General features: G+C 40.4%; 1 protein-coding gene across 6 annotated transcripts in view; it reads right to left on the bottom strand.

Annotated features, from left to right (window-relative positions):
- The window catches only part of TRIM55 (tripartite motif containing 55), a 49,532-nt gene that overhangs the window by 20,069 nt on the left and 15,947 nt on the right, over positions 1 to 13,516 (bottom strand). For 3 of the 6 annotated variants that reach the window (XM_003902815.5, XM_021942389.2, XM_021942390.2), the window contains exons 5-9: positions 5,643 to 5,876; positions 5,283 to 5,305; positions 5,052 to 5,176; positions 2,619 to 2,869; positions 925 to 1,212 (exon numbers count right to left, since the gene is read on the bottom strand). In XM_003902815.5, coding sequence (XP_003902864.1) covers positions 925 to 1,212; positions 2,619 to 2,869; positions 5,052 to 5,176; positions 5,283 to 5,305; positions 5,643 to 5,876 — 921 coding nt within the window. The remainder of the gene's footprint in view (positions 1 to 924; positions 1,213 to 2,618; positions 2,870 to 5,051; positions 5,177 to 5,282; positions 5,306 to 5,642; positions 5,877 to 13,516) is intronic. The other 3 variants (XM_009213119.3, XM_009213121.4, XM_003902814.4) reach the window with 3 other exon arrangements.

Below are 13,516 nucleotides of genomic sequence, written 5' to 3'. Positions count from 1 at the left end.
GATACAAACAAAATAATAAGTCATTTTCTGATTTGTGAGAACATGTTGTTTGTGGTTCATAATCAATCACCTGATGACCCAGGAGCATGGAACTGGAGAGTGCTTTCGGGCAGCCTCTTGCCTGGGCAACATTCACACCTCACACATCATTTAAGAATGCTCATGAGTATGGAGTCACCATGAACATTCTTCCTTGTGAAGAAATTGTAAAAGAATTCTTCTGTGGACTCTTCGAGACATGCAAACATCTAACCAAGTGTTAGGGGGAAGACATGGACTTCAAACTCATTATATAAAGAAAGAGTCTCTTGAAAAAAATCTCTATGGAGGAGCACCTGTGCTTTTTCCATTTCCAGGAGCACAAGCTTACGAAGCACAGGTTTAATCAAGCCAAGACTGTCTCTGTCTAGCTGTAGCAAGCACACTCCAAGAATCCATGAATCAGAGGTTATTCTCCAGAACAGACTTAAAACTCAATTCAAGTGTGCTCCTTGGGGGTTGCTGGGAATGACACAAAAGCAGGGGATTAGTCTTTGGAAGCCCAAGGAGGACACAGGGAAGGCTGAGCAAAGGCAAGTGGCCATTGGTAAGGAGGACTAGGGAGGGACACAGCCAGTCACTGCAGATGAAGCAGCGCTCAGCAGCATGCCTAAGGGCCAGGCTCACTTGCGCCCTTCCCCTGGGAAGCCAGGTGTGAGGTCACCACGCACCAGCAGAGTCAACTCAAATTTGTTTTGTTTTATGTTTTCTTTTATATAGAGCTCAAAACAAGCCAACATTTGGGGGATGAGTGATTTCTGTACTTTTCCCCTGGCTGAGGTTTCTCTCTGCCCCTTTGAAAGCCCTTTTTCTTCTTGCTGTGGCCTTTCCAGTGGGACCCTAGGGGGCGCGGGAAAACATAGACACAAGTGCATCATCACTAACCTGAGAAGTAGCTGCAGGTGCACTAGTTTCCTTACCACTCACAGCTGCCCTCTCACTCGTTGCGGCTGCTGCCACTTCTGCCTTCTGCACATTCGAATCCTCAGAACCTGGAGGCCCTATTTGCCCCAGACCTTCGCTCCCTGGGGTGCAAGGTGGGTTGGTGGTGGCTTTCCGGGTTTGGCCTTTATACCAACTAGGGTAAAACAAGGGATCCGCAGTTTCCGCTGCTGCAGGGACTGGAGTTTCAGACTCTGTGGTCTGCTCAGAGCCAGTGGGCACAACCTCCCCCTTAATCAGAACAGATAAATTCAAAAGTAAAAAAAAAAAAAAAAGAAGAAGAAGAAGAAAAAGCAGTCGATTTTAGTTCCCTTTGGGTTTGAACACTGCGCGCTCCCTGCATGCAGTGCCTTGGTGGCCGTTTTAGTTCATCCCACCCTCCAGAAGCGCTAAGGGCAGAATGGTGCCCACAGTGCCCCTCTGTCCAGCATCTGGATGTGTGCCCTCTTCTTTTCTGAGCTTGTCTTTCACTTGTTGGGAGCCCAGGCAGGCAGAAAGCAGAAACCTCAGTGAATGTTTCTTATAAAATATCAGATATGGGAAAAGGGTCAAACTATTGACTAGAATAATTTGTTGGCATTATATGTGAGTCCCCAAAGCCTCATTATAAAAAAACAAAAATTAATCTTATGATCAAGTCCAACCCTCACTTAGTTACTATACCTTTTTCAATTTTAGTACAACTGGAATGCTCAGAATTGAAAAATTCTAGACTATAAATGTCATTTTAGCCTGGTTTCCTGTGGAGACAGAGCATGGAAATACAATTCCATCTCTGAGATCCCCCTCTGGAGTTTCAATCCACTTCAAAAGCAGTAGTGGAAGCAGGACTCCTCTCTGATGAGTCTGCACTGCCTGCAAACTCAACAGGTTGTGATCCTCTCTGCTGAAGTGTCATGGAGTCTGCACAAGGGCTTGAAAACTGGACAGTGACATATTAGAAACACGAGGTCAAACAATTAGATGCAGCATCTGGGGTGAGCTTATTTCCTAAGATATGTTTTAAACAATTCTGTCAACACACAATCTCATCAAATGATAAATCCATAGAAAACCAGGCTTCATTGTTTGCTCACTGAAGGAAAAATACATAAATTGTATTTCAGGGTGAGCAACAGGAACATAAATTAGTGTAGTTTCTCTATTTACCCCCTCAATTAGCTACAGAAAATTCAAAGTTCTGAAAGTATAATCACTTTTATTTCTTACCCTATGTGCTATTTATTTCTCATCCTATACCCCACATCTACATTCACTAAGTAGCAAAGAGCAGACCCAGTTCCCATGGTATCAGCTCTCAATGAATTAATACGATACACAGATATGGACACACACACACACACACACACACACATGATTTCCAGACAAAGATTGCCTCAGATCTGAGGGCATTACTGGTGGGAAAGTTGTATTAAATTAAGTTTTGTTAACTAACAATAACAACGAAGAATCTGTTGAATCACCTAGAGGACTTTTCTCCCCGACATGGGGACTGTCCTGAAATCTTTTGTCTACCACATACAAATGTCTGGCATATAGTTATCTTTTTCTTAAGGCAGAATAGGGTAAATTATTTAGGCTATTCAGTAAGGAGACACATCAATGTGCCCTGCAGAAAGAGACTCAGGGGGGATTACCTGTGTCACAGGGGCATCCGCAGCAGGTGGCAGGGCTGGAGGTGGCTCTGGAGAGGAAACTGGAAGTGCCTCAGGGGCAGCCTGCAGCTCCACCTGAGAGAGCTCTGAAGCTTTTTCTGGGCTTTCATCTTCTCCTGGAAACTCTGCTTGAACAATTTCTACCTCTTCCACTTCTACTGCTTCTCCTCCCACTTCTCCTTCTCCTTCTCTTTCTCCTTCTCCGCCTTCTTCTTCTTCTTCATCTTCATCTTCTGGTAAAGTAAGGTATCTTGTAAATTGTTATAACTATCCCTGCAGCCATGGACACAGTTAATGGCCAGTGCTTATAGCCCCAATTACGGTCAAGGCTAGGGAAGTTCTCTCCCACAGACATTTGACAGTGGTCCAAGTATGCCGTGCCAGGACTTTGTGCTTCTAGTGGAATGTGGACTGGACAAATGTGAAGGAACCATCCCCATCCTCCTTGTTCTCCTCCCCAGTACAGAGTCTTCACCTCTGCTGTGCATCATGCCCCTCACCTTCCAGAGCCCGTCCACATTTTTATTACAGTCTGCCACATCTACAAGCTCCCAGAGGCCTGGGATTGCCACTTATTTATCTCTGTCACATTAAATGGAAGTGCAACTCTCTTCCCTATCTTAGAAAATAATTAATGCCATAATTAATGTCATGACTCTTTTATTTATTTATTTATTTATTTATTTATTTATTATTTTTTGAGACAGAGTCTCGCTCTGTCGCCCAGGCTGGAGTGCAGTGGTGCGATCTCGGCTCACTGCAACCTCCACGTTCTGGGTTCAAGTGATTCTCCTGCCTCAGCCTCTGGAGTAGCTGGGATTACAGGCGTACACTACCACACCCGGCTAATTATTTTTGTATTTTTAGTAGAGATGGGGTTTCACCATGTTGGTCAGGCTGGTCTCGAACTCCTGGCCTCAAGTGATCCACGCGCCTTGGCCTCCCAAAGTGCTGGAATGCTGTGACTCTTTTCCTGACCCACTGATTTTAATATTCCCTCAGGCGACATTAAGGACAGACAATATTAAGCAATTTTTTAAAAAGATATGTCCTGAAGATCTGCCTTTAAAATTTTGTCTGTGGATGTTGGTGCAGCCTCATAGCATTACCAGTGGTCTAGCTGAGGGGTGTGAACATCTAGAAGGGCTAGCATGAGTCAAGGTGATCAACGTTTTGGTCAGCTCCAAGATTATTTTTCACTTTTCAATTATTTAATCAGGATAAAATCTCAGAAATGGGATTTCTGGGCCAAAAGGTAGGAATGTGGTTATAGCTCATGGAGTATAACTGATCACACAGACCCAGGTTTATGTCCAGGTTGTGACTTATTTTATTTATTTATTTATTTATTTATTTATTTATTTATTTATTTTTTTTTTAGACTGAGTCTTGCTCTGTCACCCAGTCTGGAGTGCAGTGGCACAATCTCGGCTCTCTGCAACCACTACCTTCCAGGTTCAAGCAATTCTCCCGCCTCAGCCTCCCGAGTAGCTGAGACTACAGGCGTTGGCCGTCACACCCAGCTAATTTTTGTATTTTTAGTAGAGGCGGGGTTTCGCCATGTTGGCCAGGCTGTTCTCAAACTTCTGACCTCAGGTGATCCGCCCACCTTGGCCTCCCAAAGTGCTGGGATTACAGGCGTGAGCCACCGCGCTCGGCTGTGACTTATTCTATGAGTTGTTACTGTTCTTATCCTCTCAAGTTTGATTAGGTTGATGTGCTGCAATATCTATCCCAGATGCCTCTTATGTATTGGTTTTATCTCATCTTTAACCTTGCTCCTGCTGACACTTAATATCATTTTGGCTAACGCTGTGTATAGCATTGAAGTTGAGATATCATCATTACATCAATTATGAAGCATTTGCTTATCCAGAGTCAAATACTCAACTTGACATTAAAATAGACACCAGGCTGGGCACGGTGGCTCATCCTATAATCCCAGCACTTTGGGAGGCTGAGGCAGGTGGATCACCTGAGGTCAGAAGTTCAAGACCAGCTTGGCCAACATGGAGAAACCCTATTTATCTAGTAATACAAAAAGTAGCCGGGTGTGGTTGCTGGTGCCTGTAATCCCAACTACTCAGAAGGCTGAGGCAGGAGAATCACTTGAACCGGGGAGGTGGGGGTTGCAATGAGCTGAGATTGCGCCATTGCACTCTAGCCTGGGCGACAGAGTGAAAATCCATTAAAAAAAAAAAAAAAAAAAAAAGCCACCATATATGCAAAGCTAAATGAACACCGTCAACAAACGATGTGATCCTGTAATGAAATAGAGCTTCACATTGGATATGATCCTTGTAAAGTTGTCGACTGATTCTGGAGGTGATTCTGAATCCCCGCTTTCCTCCCACCCGACTCTGGCAGCTTTCACACACCTGCAGCTTCGGCCAAATGGTCAAAAGAATAACAAACCTCTGTAAAAGTCAATTTCACGTATTATCTTTTCTTCCCTATTGAGGTTGACTGTGAAGTGGTTCATGTTCTCATAGCCATGTTCTACTTTCTCCATCTGAAATGCCTTTGATGCTTCGGAGATTCTGCAACAAAGACAAGTTGTCACTTTCTGTCACTGTTTAAAATTGGATAGCCTTGGGTAAAGGTGAAAATATGCATTTTTCCATAAAAAAAATTAAAAGTTCTTACTTTTGTAGCAGGGTTTTGGCATTCTGTGAAAGCAAACAAAAGATAGTCTTACTTAAATTATTTCCATAAAAGACAGTGGTAAGACAATTATTTCCTTTGTTGACTCTGAGAATCTCATAGCTTAGTTTCTAAATGTCATAAATAACTGCTGTCTTATACCAGAACCCTCTTAGATTTAAGCAGTATCACAGACATGGTTTTTAAGTTGTTAGATAGATGAATATGTAAGTATATGGGGTTTATATTTTAGTTGGTAAAATAAATAAAAACTGAAATGTACATAAAATAATAAAAATGTGATAACTAATTTTCCAGTACCCACCTTTTGGGTTGTTACTTTGGTGCCAAAAAGAGACTTACCTGCAGAAACACTGCCATTTCTGGCTCATCCATAAACTGAATTCCTGACTCAACCAACTTTGAGACGTTCTCCAAATGATCAGAATACTTCTTGATCAGAGCACGGACGTGTTCCAGTTTCTCCCCTTGGGTTCGGGTAATGACTTGGGTCATTTCATTCTTCCTCTCCTCCAAAATGCCGTACAGGTAATCAAACTTCTCACAAAGCTCCTGTTTCTGTTTTCTGCAACATTCCTATTAGTTGGGTTAGCTAGTGTTAGAAACTATTTAAAAGAAAGTCAGTTTGGAGAAATCACCTAGTCATCTTGGGAAAGAAAAACATTTACTTATGTAGGATATTTTTTTCTTTTCCCTGAAGTTGTCCATTTAGGTATGGACACCCACTATGTTGGTGCTTTGGAAATTCCATTTTTAACAAATTTTATATTTAGACTATCTAAAAATCAATTAAATTGGCTACATGAATCAATGGTTTTCCAATCTTCTGTTCTTTATAAATGAAGAATTTCATAGAAATAAAGAATGATTTTCTTTTATATTATATTTGGGTTACATAGGTTATAGGTTATATTTTGCTTTGGAGTGTGTGTGCAAGGAAAATGCTATGATACTTCCTGGTTTGTACCTTCAAGTCTCTTTCTGCTCCACCTATACCAATATTGTCCTAGTTTCAGTACTCCTATATAGATTTTGTAGCTTCCCAAGGGCCTCTGCAGCCAGGATTCCCTCCTCCCAGCCAACTCACACGCTGCAACCAAGTTAATTTTCTCAGAGTACAGTTCTAATCATGTTTTTTTTTTTTCTTTCCTTTCTTTCTTTTTGATACAGAGTCTAGCTCTGTCGCCCAGGCTGGAGTGCAGTGGTGCGATCTCGACTCATTGCAACCTCCACTTCCCAGGTTCAGGCAATTCTCCTGCCTCAGTCTTCTGAGTAGCTAGGATTACAGGCACCTGCCACCATGCCCAACTGATATTTGAATTTTTAGTAGAGATGGGGTTTCACCACGTTGGCCAGGCTGGTCTTGAACTCCTGACCAAAAGTGATCTGCCCACCTAGCCTCCCAAAGTGCTGGGATTACAGGCGTGAGCCACCATGCCCGGCCTTAATCATGCTTTTTGCTATGATGACTCCCCTTTACACAAAGAATAACATTTAAACTTCATAACTAGCTTTCAAGACCCCTCCATGATCCGGTTCCAATTTCTCTCATAACTTTCTACTATCCTCTATTGTATACCCTGAATTCCAGCAAAAATAAACCACTCACTTTCTTTGTTCATGCTTTCCCCTCTGTCTGCAATGTTCTTCCCCAAGTCACCACTGCAAACTCTAAGCAATTCAAAGACATTGTTGGACTACCACTTCTTCCATAAAGTGTCCCTTGATGTTTATGGCTGAATGCAACCTTTTAACTTTCTGAAATCTCATAATAGTTACCATTGATAGCATATATCTATATCTACCAGATCCTTATTTATCCAATACTGTCTAAGAATGGGAAATACTGCATCCGGTCTCTGCTCTTGGAGAGAAAGGCTCTGTTGGAAGTCTGGCTTGCACGTTTGTGTTGTGTGACTGAAGTATCTCCAGTACCATCCAGATCCCTTTACTCCGGGCCCATCTTTAAATCATAATTAATTATCCAGTTCACATAGTCATTGGCCTTTTGGTTTTTCAATCCCTGGTAAGCTTGGTGTGCATGTATGCCAGTCTCCTTGGACTTGACTGTCTCTGGGTCCAGGATCTTTCTAGCTGAGAGCAGGTTGTGAGCCATAATGATCTAACCTAGCTCTCCTGCACAGTGAGAGCTTCTTGGGAATCCAGCAAATTTATTTCTGACATCTCTGACCATTCTGTAGCCTTTATTACATATTCTTTCATTTTGGTAAACACTGAAGTCTTTTGTGTCATGTATTGCTTTCTTCCTTTACGTGAATTTCTTAAATATCTAAACTATATTTTTCTTGAGGGTAGAATCTGGGTCTGCCTAGGACACACAGCACCTTGGATAGTAACTGTTCAGAAAATATCTGTTGAATAGATTTTGTGGGGGTTTTTTGTTTGTTTGTTTGTTTGTTTGTTTTTGAGATGGAGTCACGCTCTGTCGCCCAGGCTGGAGTGCAATGGTAGGATCTTGGCTCACCGCAACCTCCGCCTCCCAGGTTCAAGTGATTCTCCTGCCTCAGCCTCCTGAGTAGCTGGGATTACAGGCACATACCAACTTGCCCGGCTAATTTTTGTATTTTTAGTGGAGATGGGGTTTCACCATGTTGGTCAAGCTGGTCTCAAACTCCTGACCTCATGATCCACCAGCCTCGGCCTCCCACAGTGCTGGGATTTCAGGCATGAGCCACCACACCCGGCGGAATCGATTTTTTTTAATGTGTTTCGTTTCCTCTCAATTTCTCTACTATTCTCAGTGTGGAGTTGGGGAGAATGACTTAAACCAAATTGTTGATTATGAAGATACTCTGCAAATGTGCAAGAAATATATCCTTCACTCCATGGCCTTTCTTGGAGCACAGTCAATTCTCATCACAGTTCCTAACCAAATTATAATGCATGGAGATCCAGTGGTGCCAACCATTTTAATAGTAAATGACTTACCACTAGCATCCACCCATGCATTCATGGATTTAACAAACAATGCATGTCATTTGTGTCATGTATCATGCAAGACTCTGGGGATCCAAAAAAGAGTTAAACATCATTCCTATTCTCAAGGAGCTCACAGTTCACTAAGAAAGACTATAGACCAATAATGTAATTTGATATGTTAGGCTGAATAATGTAAATATTTTAGAGATCTATACCAGGTGTTTTAGAAGCATTTATGGAATCTTTGTCCAACCCTTTGTGTAGATGGAAGACCTTTTAGGGGAGCCAGAAATGTTGACTCAGGAGGAGTTTCTCAGAGGAGTTAGTGCTTGAGCTTGACCTTAAGGAGGAGTAGGAGTAAAGGAGGTTCGGGAGGGGACGAAAATGCTTGAAGTCCTGGCAGTTGTCAAAGTAATGGAACAACGGTCCATGCTGCATGTCAAGATGTGGAAATTGCCTGGCTTGACAAATTTCCATCCATTTCCAGCCCTTTAGCTTGACAGTTGGATGGTTCAACCAGGCCTAGAAACTGAAACCTATTAGTAGTTTTCCAATCAAACTCTCTTTCACTGTATTATCTTTTGTCCCAAACTTCAGGCAACCACGTGCCCACTGTATACATGAAATAAGCCTCTCCGATATTTAGAAGTTTTACTGTGAACACATAATGGTTTCCAGCTTGTTTCTCCCAAATGAGTTATGCACTTGAAATATGTATAACATAATGAATATTATATTAAGATGTAATACAGGCAGAAGGTCTTTGATTCACAAAAGTTTTCTCCTGTGTGATTTAATATGTGAGAACATTCAAGTTTATGGCAGCCAAGTCATTTATAATGAGACAGATGTGAAGTCATGTGTAATCTAGTGTACTCTCTCAAGTCAAATAAAAATTAAATCATTTATTTTGATCATATAATTTTTTGCCAGTTTAAAGTTTTTTGCAGGAACATGGATGGAGCTGAAGGTCATTTCCCTATGTGAAATAACTCAGAAACAGAAAATCAAATACTGCATGTTCTCACTTATAAGTGGGGACTAAACAGTGGGTACATATGAATGTATAGAGGGAAATAACAGACACTGGTGACTCCTAAAGCAGGGAGGATGACGGGAGGTAAGGGCTGAAAAAGTACCTATTGAGTACAGTGTTCACTAATTGAGTGATTGGTACAATGGAAGCCTAAACCCCACCACTACGATATATCCATGTAACAAACCTGCACATACCACCTGAATCTATAAAGATTTTAAAAAATTAAAAAATAAGTTATGTTATTAAATGAACTCACATTTAATACTGCTATAGCTTGTTCAGCTGACATTTCTATCATTATGTAATGCCTCTCTTTATTGCTGGTAATTTCTTTGCTCTGATATTACTTTATCTGATATTAAATTACTCAGCTATCTTTTGAAAAAAAAAAGGAATATCTAATTTCATTCCTATATTTCTTCCAATTCCAAGCATTATTTTATTTCTATTCTGTTTTTAAATAACTTATATTGAATGTTAGTACAATTATTATCACTTGTTTATACTTTATAGTGCAGGAAATACTACCCCATATGCGGTCTATGCTTCAATTAAAATTATTATATCATTAAATACTTTGTAAAGTGCTTATAATATTACCTGGGATATATTGGTACTGGATCAGTGTCTATTAAATTTAGGTCCAAATTCCTTAATCTGAATTATGCAGTTGTGGAATTTTGAAGCTGCATGGAATATTAGAAGTAACCTGCTCCAAACCAATCATGTCACTCATGTGGAAACTGAAACCCAGCAGAGATGTCACTTTCTCAAGGCCATCCGATTATTTATTATTGGTGCCTGGCCTAGAGTCAAGGTCTTTGAACTCCTGGGTCATTGATCTACTCTTACCACACCCAGCTGGGCCCATATTTTAAGTAACTTAAAAAAATTATATGAAGTGCTTGTAAATGAAATATATGCCTTTTAACAAATTTACTGGCTGGACACAGTGGCTCACGCCTGTAATCCTAGCACTTTGGGAGGCCAAGGCAGGCAGATTGCCTGAGCTAGGGAGTTCAAGACCAGCCTGGGCAACACAGTGAAACCCCATCCCTACTAAAATACAAGAAATTAGCTGGGTGTGGTGGTACGTGCCTGTAATTCCAGTTACTTGGGGGGCTGAGGCAGGAGAATCTCTTGAACCTGGGAGGTGGAGGCTGCAGTGAGCTGAGATCGTGCCATTGCGCTCCAGCTTGGGCGACTGAGTGAGACTCCACCTCCAAAAAAAAAAAAAACAAAAAACAAAAAAAGCAAATTCACAATGCTTAAGGTAGGTTAAAGGCAAGGCATCTTAAATTGTTTCAGAATTATATTCACTAGTTCTTTCTTTCAACAAAATTCACCAGCTACTCACTTTGTACCTGGTATTGTATGATCTAATAACCTACCATAATTTTTCAATGTTGTGGAGAATAATAAAGAAAACAATGGATCATAAATGATAAATATAAAATTATATTTTCTAATTCCTAATGGAAAAAACATTTTTCTCTTGTTTAATTAGCTTTTAATATAATTCTATGCATAAAAGGGTAAGAGTTAGATAAATCTGTTTCTGAAACGGCAAAAATACATGCCTCTTCCTTGGAATTATGAAATTGGAACTTACAGACTTTGAGAAATTAACTCAAAATGTTCAGGTTAACCTAACGTCATATTCAAATGTGAAATACTCCATGAAATGAAGTCTTCTATTTTTTCACACTTTTTGAGGTAGAACCCACACACGAGAGACTAACTTTGGTGCCCCCTAACATCAAAGTGCTGTGAAAGTCAGGGAACAATAAACACCTCAGGTTATCAGTTTGCCTTCTAAGCTGATGAGGGAACAGATATGTGCCATGAAAAAAAAAAATGTTCTCAGAGGCCACCTAGCTACGGACAGTAATGACTGTGAATTTCAGTACCTGCTGTGCCTTTGTTAATGTGAATCTGCAACACTTTCAGCAGTAACTTTCTAGCAGCCTGAAAAATGGAATAGGAAAAAATGTGGACTTTTGCATTGTCAAAACGTCTGCAGACAGCACACTTTAAAGGATTGCTGTTACCTACAAAAGCATGATAGCAACCATATTTGTCTCTTCTCCACAAACACTTCCTCATTTCCAAGAAGGCTCCTTGCTTTTAGCATGCTTCTTTCATTTACTTGAGTAAAAAGGTATGCATCTTTAAGACCAATTCGGAACCATATACCTCCCCTCTTCTCTGGACAGTAATTCAATCAAAATATATAATTTTTGAGCTTTTGAGTTTGTCTTTTCAAATAGTCTCCATTTTCTCCCTTTTGATGTCTGTGGTTCCTACATCCTCCGTGTGTGTGCACCTGTGTAAGTGTGCTTAGCAAGTGAAGTATAACTCCGCCATAAATGCAGTAGGTATTGGCCTCCAGGCATACTCTGATGCAAAGCCTCTGGCTGCTGCACAGCCTTCCTCCTGGGTCTGCTGGGACAGTTATATTTCTTGGCTTCTTGGGGGAATGAAATTAAAGTTGCCTATAATATTTTAACGAAAATAAAATTCATCCCATTTCTAGGGAGAACGCAGTGTGGATGCAATATACCAAAAGGGGATGATTTTACAAAGTGAAGATGATCTTTCCCATATTGAAATGGTAAGATGATGATGGGTGGGATATTTGTTCCTAACCAATGCCAACATTTCTGGATGTAAAGAAAAAAAATCAAATGGTCATTGGGTTGTTTCCTTAGAAGTGAGTAGGTAGCATTTAACATTGATCTAAATCCATTGTTTAACTGTTGACATCATGGAAATGTTAAAATTGGCAGATTCCAATTTCTAGTCACCTTTATATTTTAGTAGTAATAAGAAAAACAAAACATGCAACTGCAAAGAGAACCTTTCATGGAAAAAAAAATTCAACAATAGATGACCTTACATTAAAAGAGAAGATAGCCTTCCAAGCATAGCACCATCATACCACTGTTTTAAATGGCTAGATTTTTATTGGTTTGCTTTTCTCTCAGGTAATTATCATTCTCTAAAATGATCTTGTTATTCATTTGATTATTGCCTAACTCCTCTGTTAGAATAAAAACTGCCTGTGAACAGGACCTTTTATGTTTAGCTCATCACCAGTTCCCAGCATTATGTGTACAGAAATATGGCACGCATGCACACTTGAGAAATATAGATTGAGAAAAAGGAAAGAAAGAAAGAAAGAAAGAAAGAAAGAAAGAAAGAAAGAAAGAAAGAAAGAAAGAAAGAAAGAAAGAAAGAAAGAAAGATGACTTGCATCTAGAAACATTCAGCCCTCATGCAAAAGCTTCAATTTTGTTCTGTTCCAAAGAAATAGGTATTTAAGTGGATATTCCAAGCTTCTGCTTCATTCAATGTTAAAAAAAAAAAAAAAGACCAAAAAACAAAAAATCCAGTAAAATATGACTATGCAACCTTTGGGAAACCATTGAACCTCAGGACAGTCATTAGCATGTTTGTATTTCTACAGTGAAAGATTGAATTGTATAATTGCTAAGGTCCCTTCTGACTCTACAGCTCCAAGACTCTCTAATTTCAAGTAAATGTGAAGACATTTAAGACAGTCACTAAGCTATGACGTGCCTCCCTCTGTTCCTGGCAAGTCTTGTGTCATTGACAGCATTAGGACATACATTACAAGTCCTAGCCCTGAAAGCTCAGCACTAGCTTGTGCATGTGTCATGGCCACAATAGGAAAAATCCTAAGGCAACAATGACCACTGCTCTTACCATGTAAGGAATACAGCTCTGTGACCAAAATAGAGCTGAAGATAAGCTCTTAGCCCCACCACTTGTCACTGAGCAACTGGCTTGATTAGGCCCATTTGTATCTCCACCACATTCCTCCAACATTCATCGAGACATACTTGTTCAGAGCTATACCTTCATTTGAAATAAGGAACTTCAAAATTCCCTTCATTAAGCAAACAGGATTTCCTCCCACTAACCCTCCAAAAAAGAAAAAGAAAAGCAGCCTGTAGATTAATAATACTGAAAAAAGAACTATACTAAAGTAAGAAGTTCCTTTCAAGAAAATCAAATCCAGCCTTTCATTTATAAAGCTCCAGTTACAAGCACTTGGAGAAGTCCCATGAGTACAGACTAGGATGTCCCTAGAAAGAGGACAGATAAACTAGAGAGACACCATCTTCTGGGCACCCAGACTGGGATTCGGCTCTCCATCAGCCGGCCCCTTTTTGTAGTGCTCAGCAAACAACTCCATTCAGTGGCTTGGCTC

This window comes from Papio anubis, chromosome 8 (genome assembly GCF_008728515.1).
Source record: "Papio anubis isolate 15944 chromosome 8, Panubis1.0, whole genome shotgun sequence".
Taxonomy (NCBI): Eukaryota; Metazoa; Chordata; class Mammalia; order Primates; family Cercopithecidae; genus Papio; species Papio anubis.
This window is presented reverse-complemented; position numbering and strand designations above follow the sequence as displayed.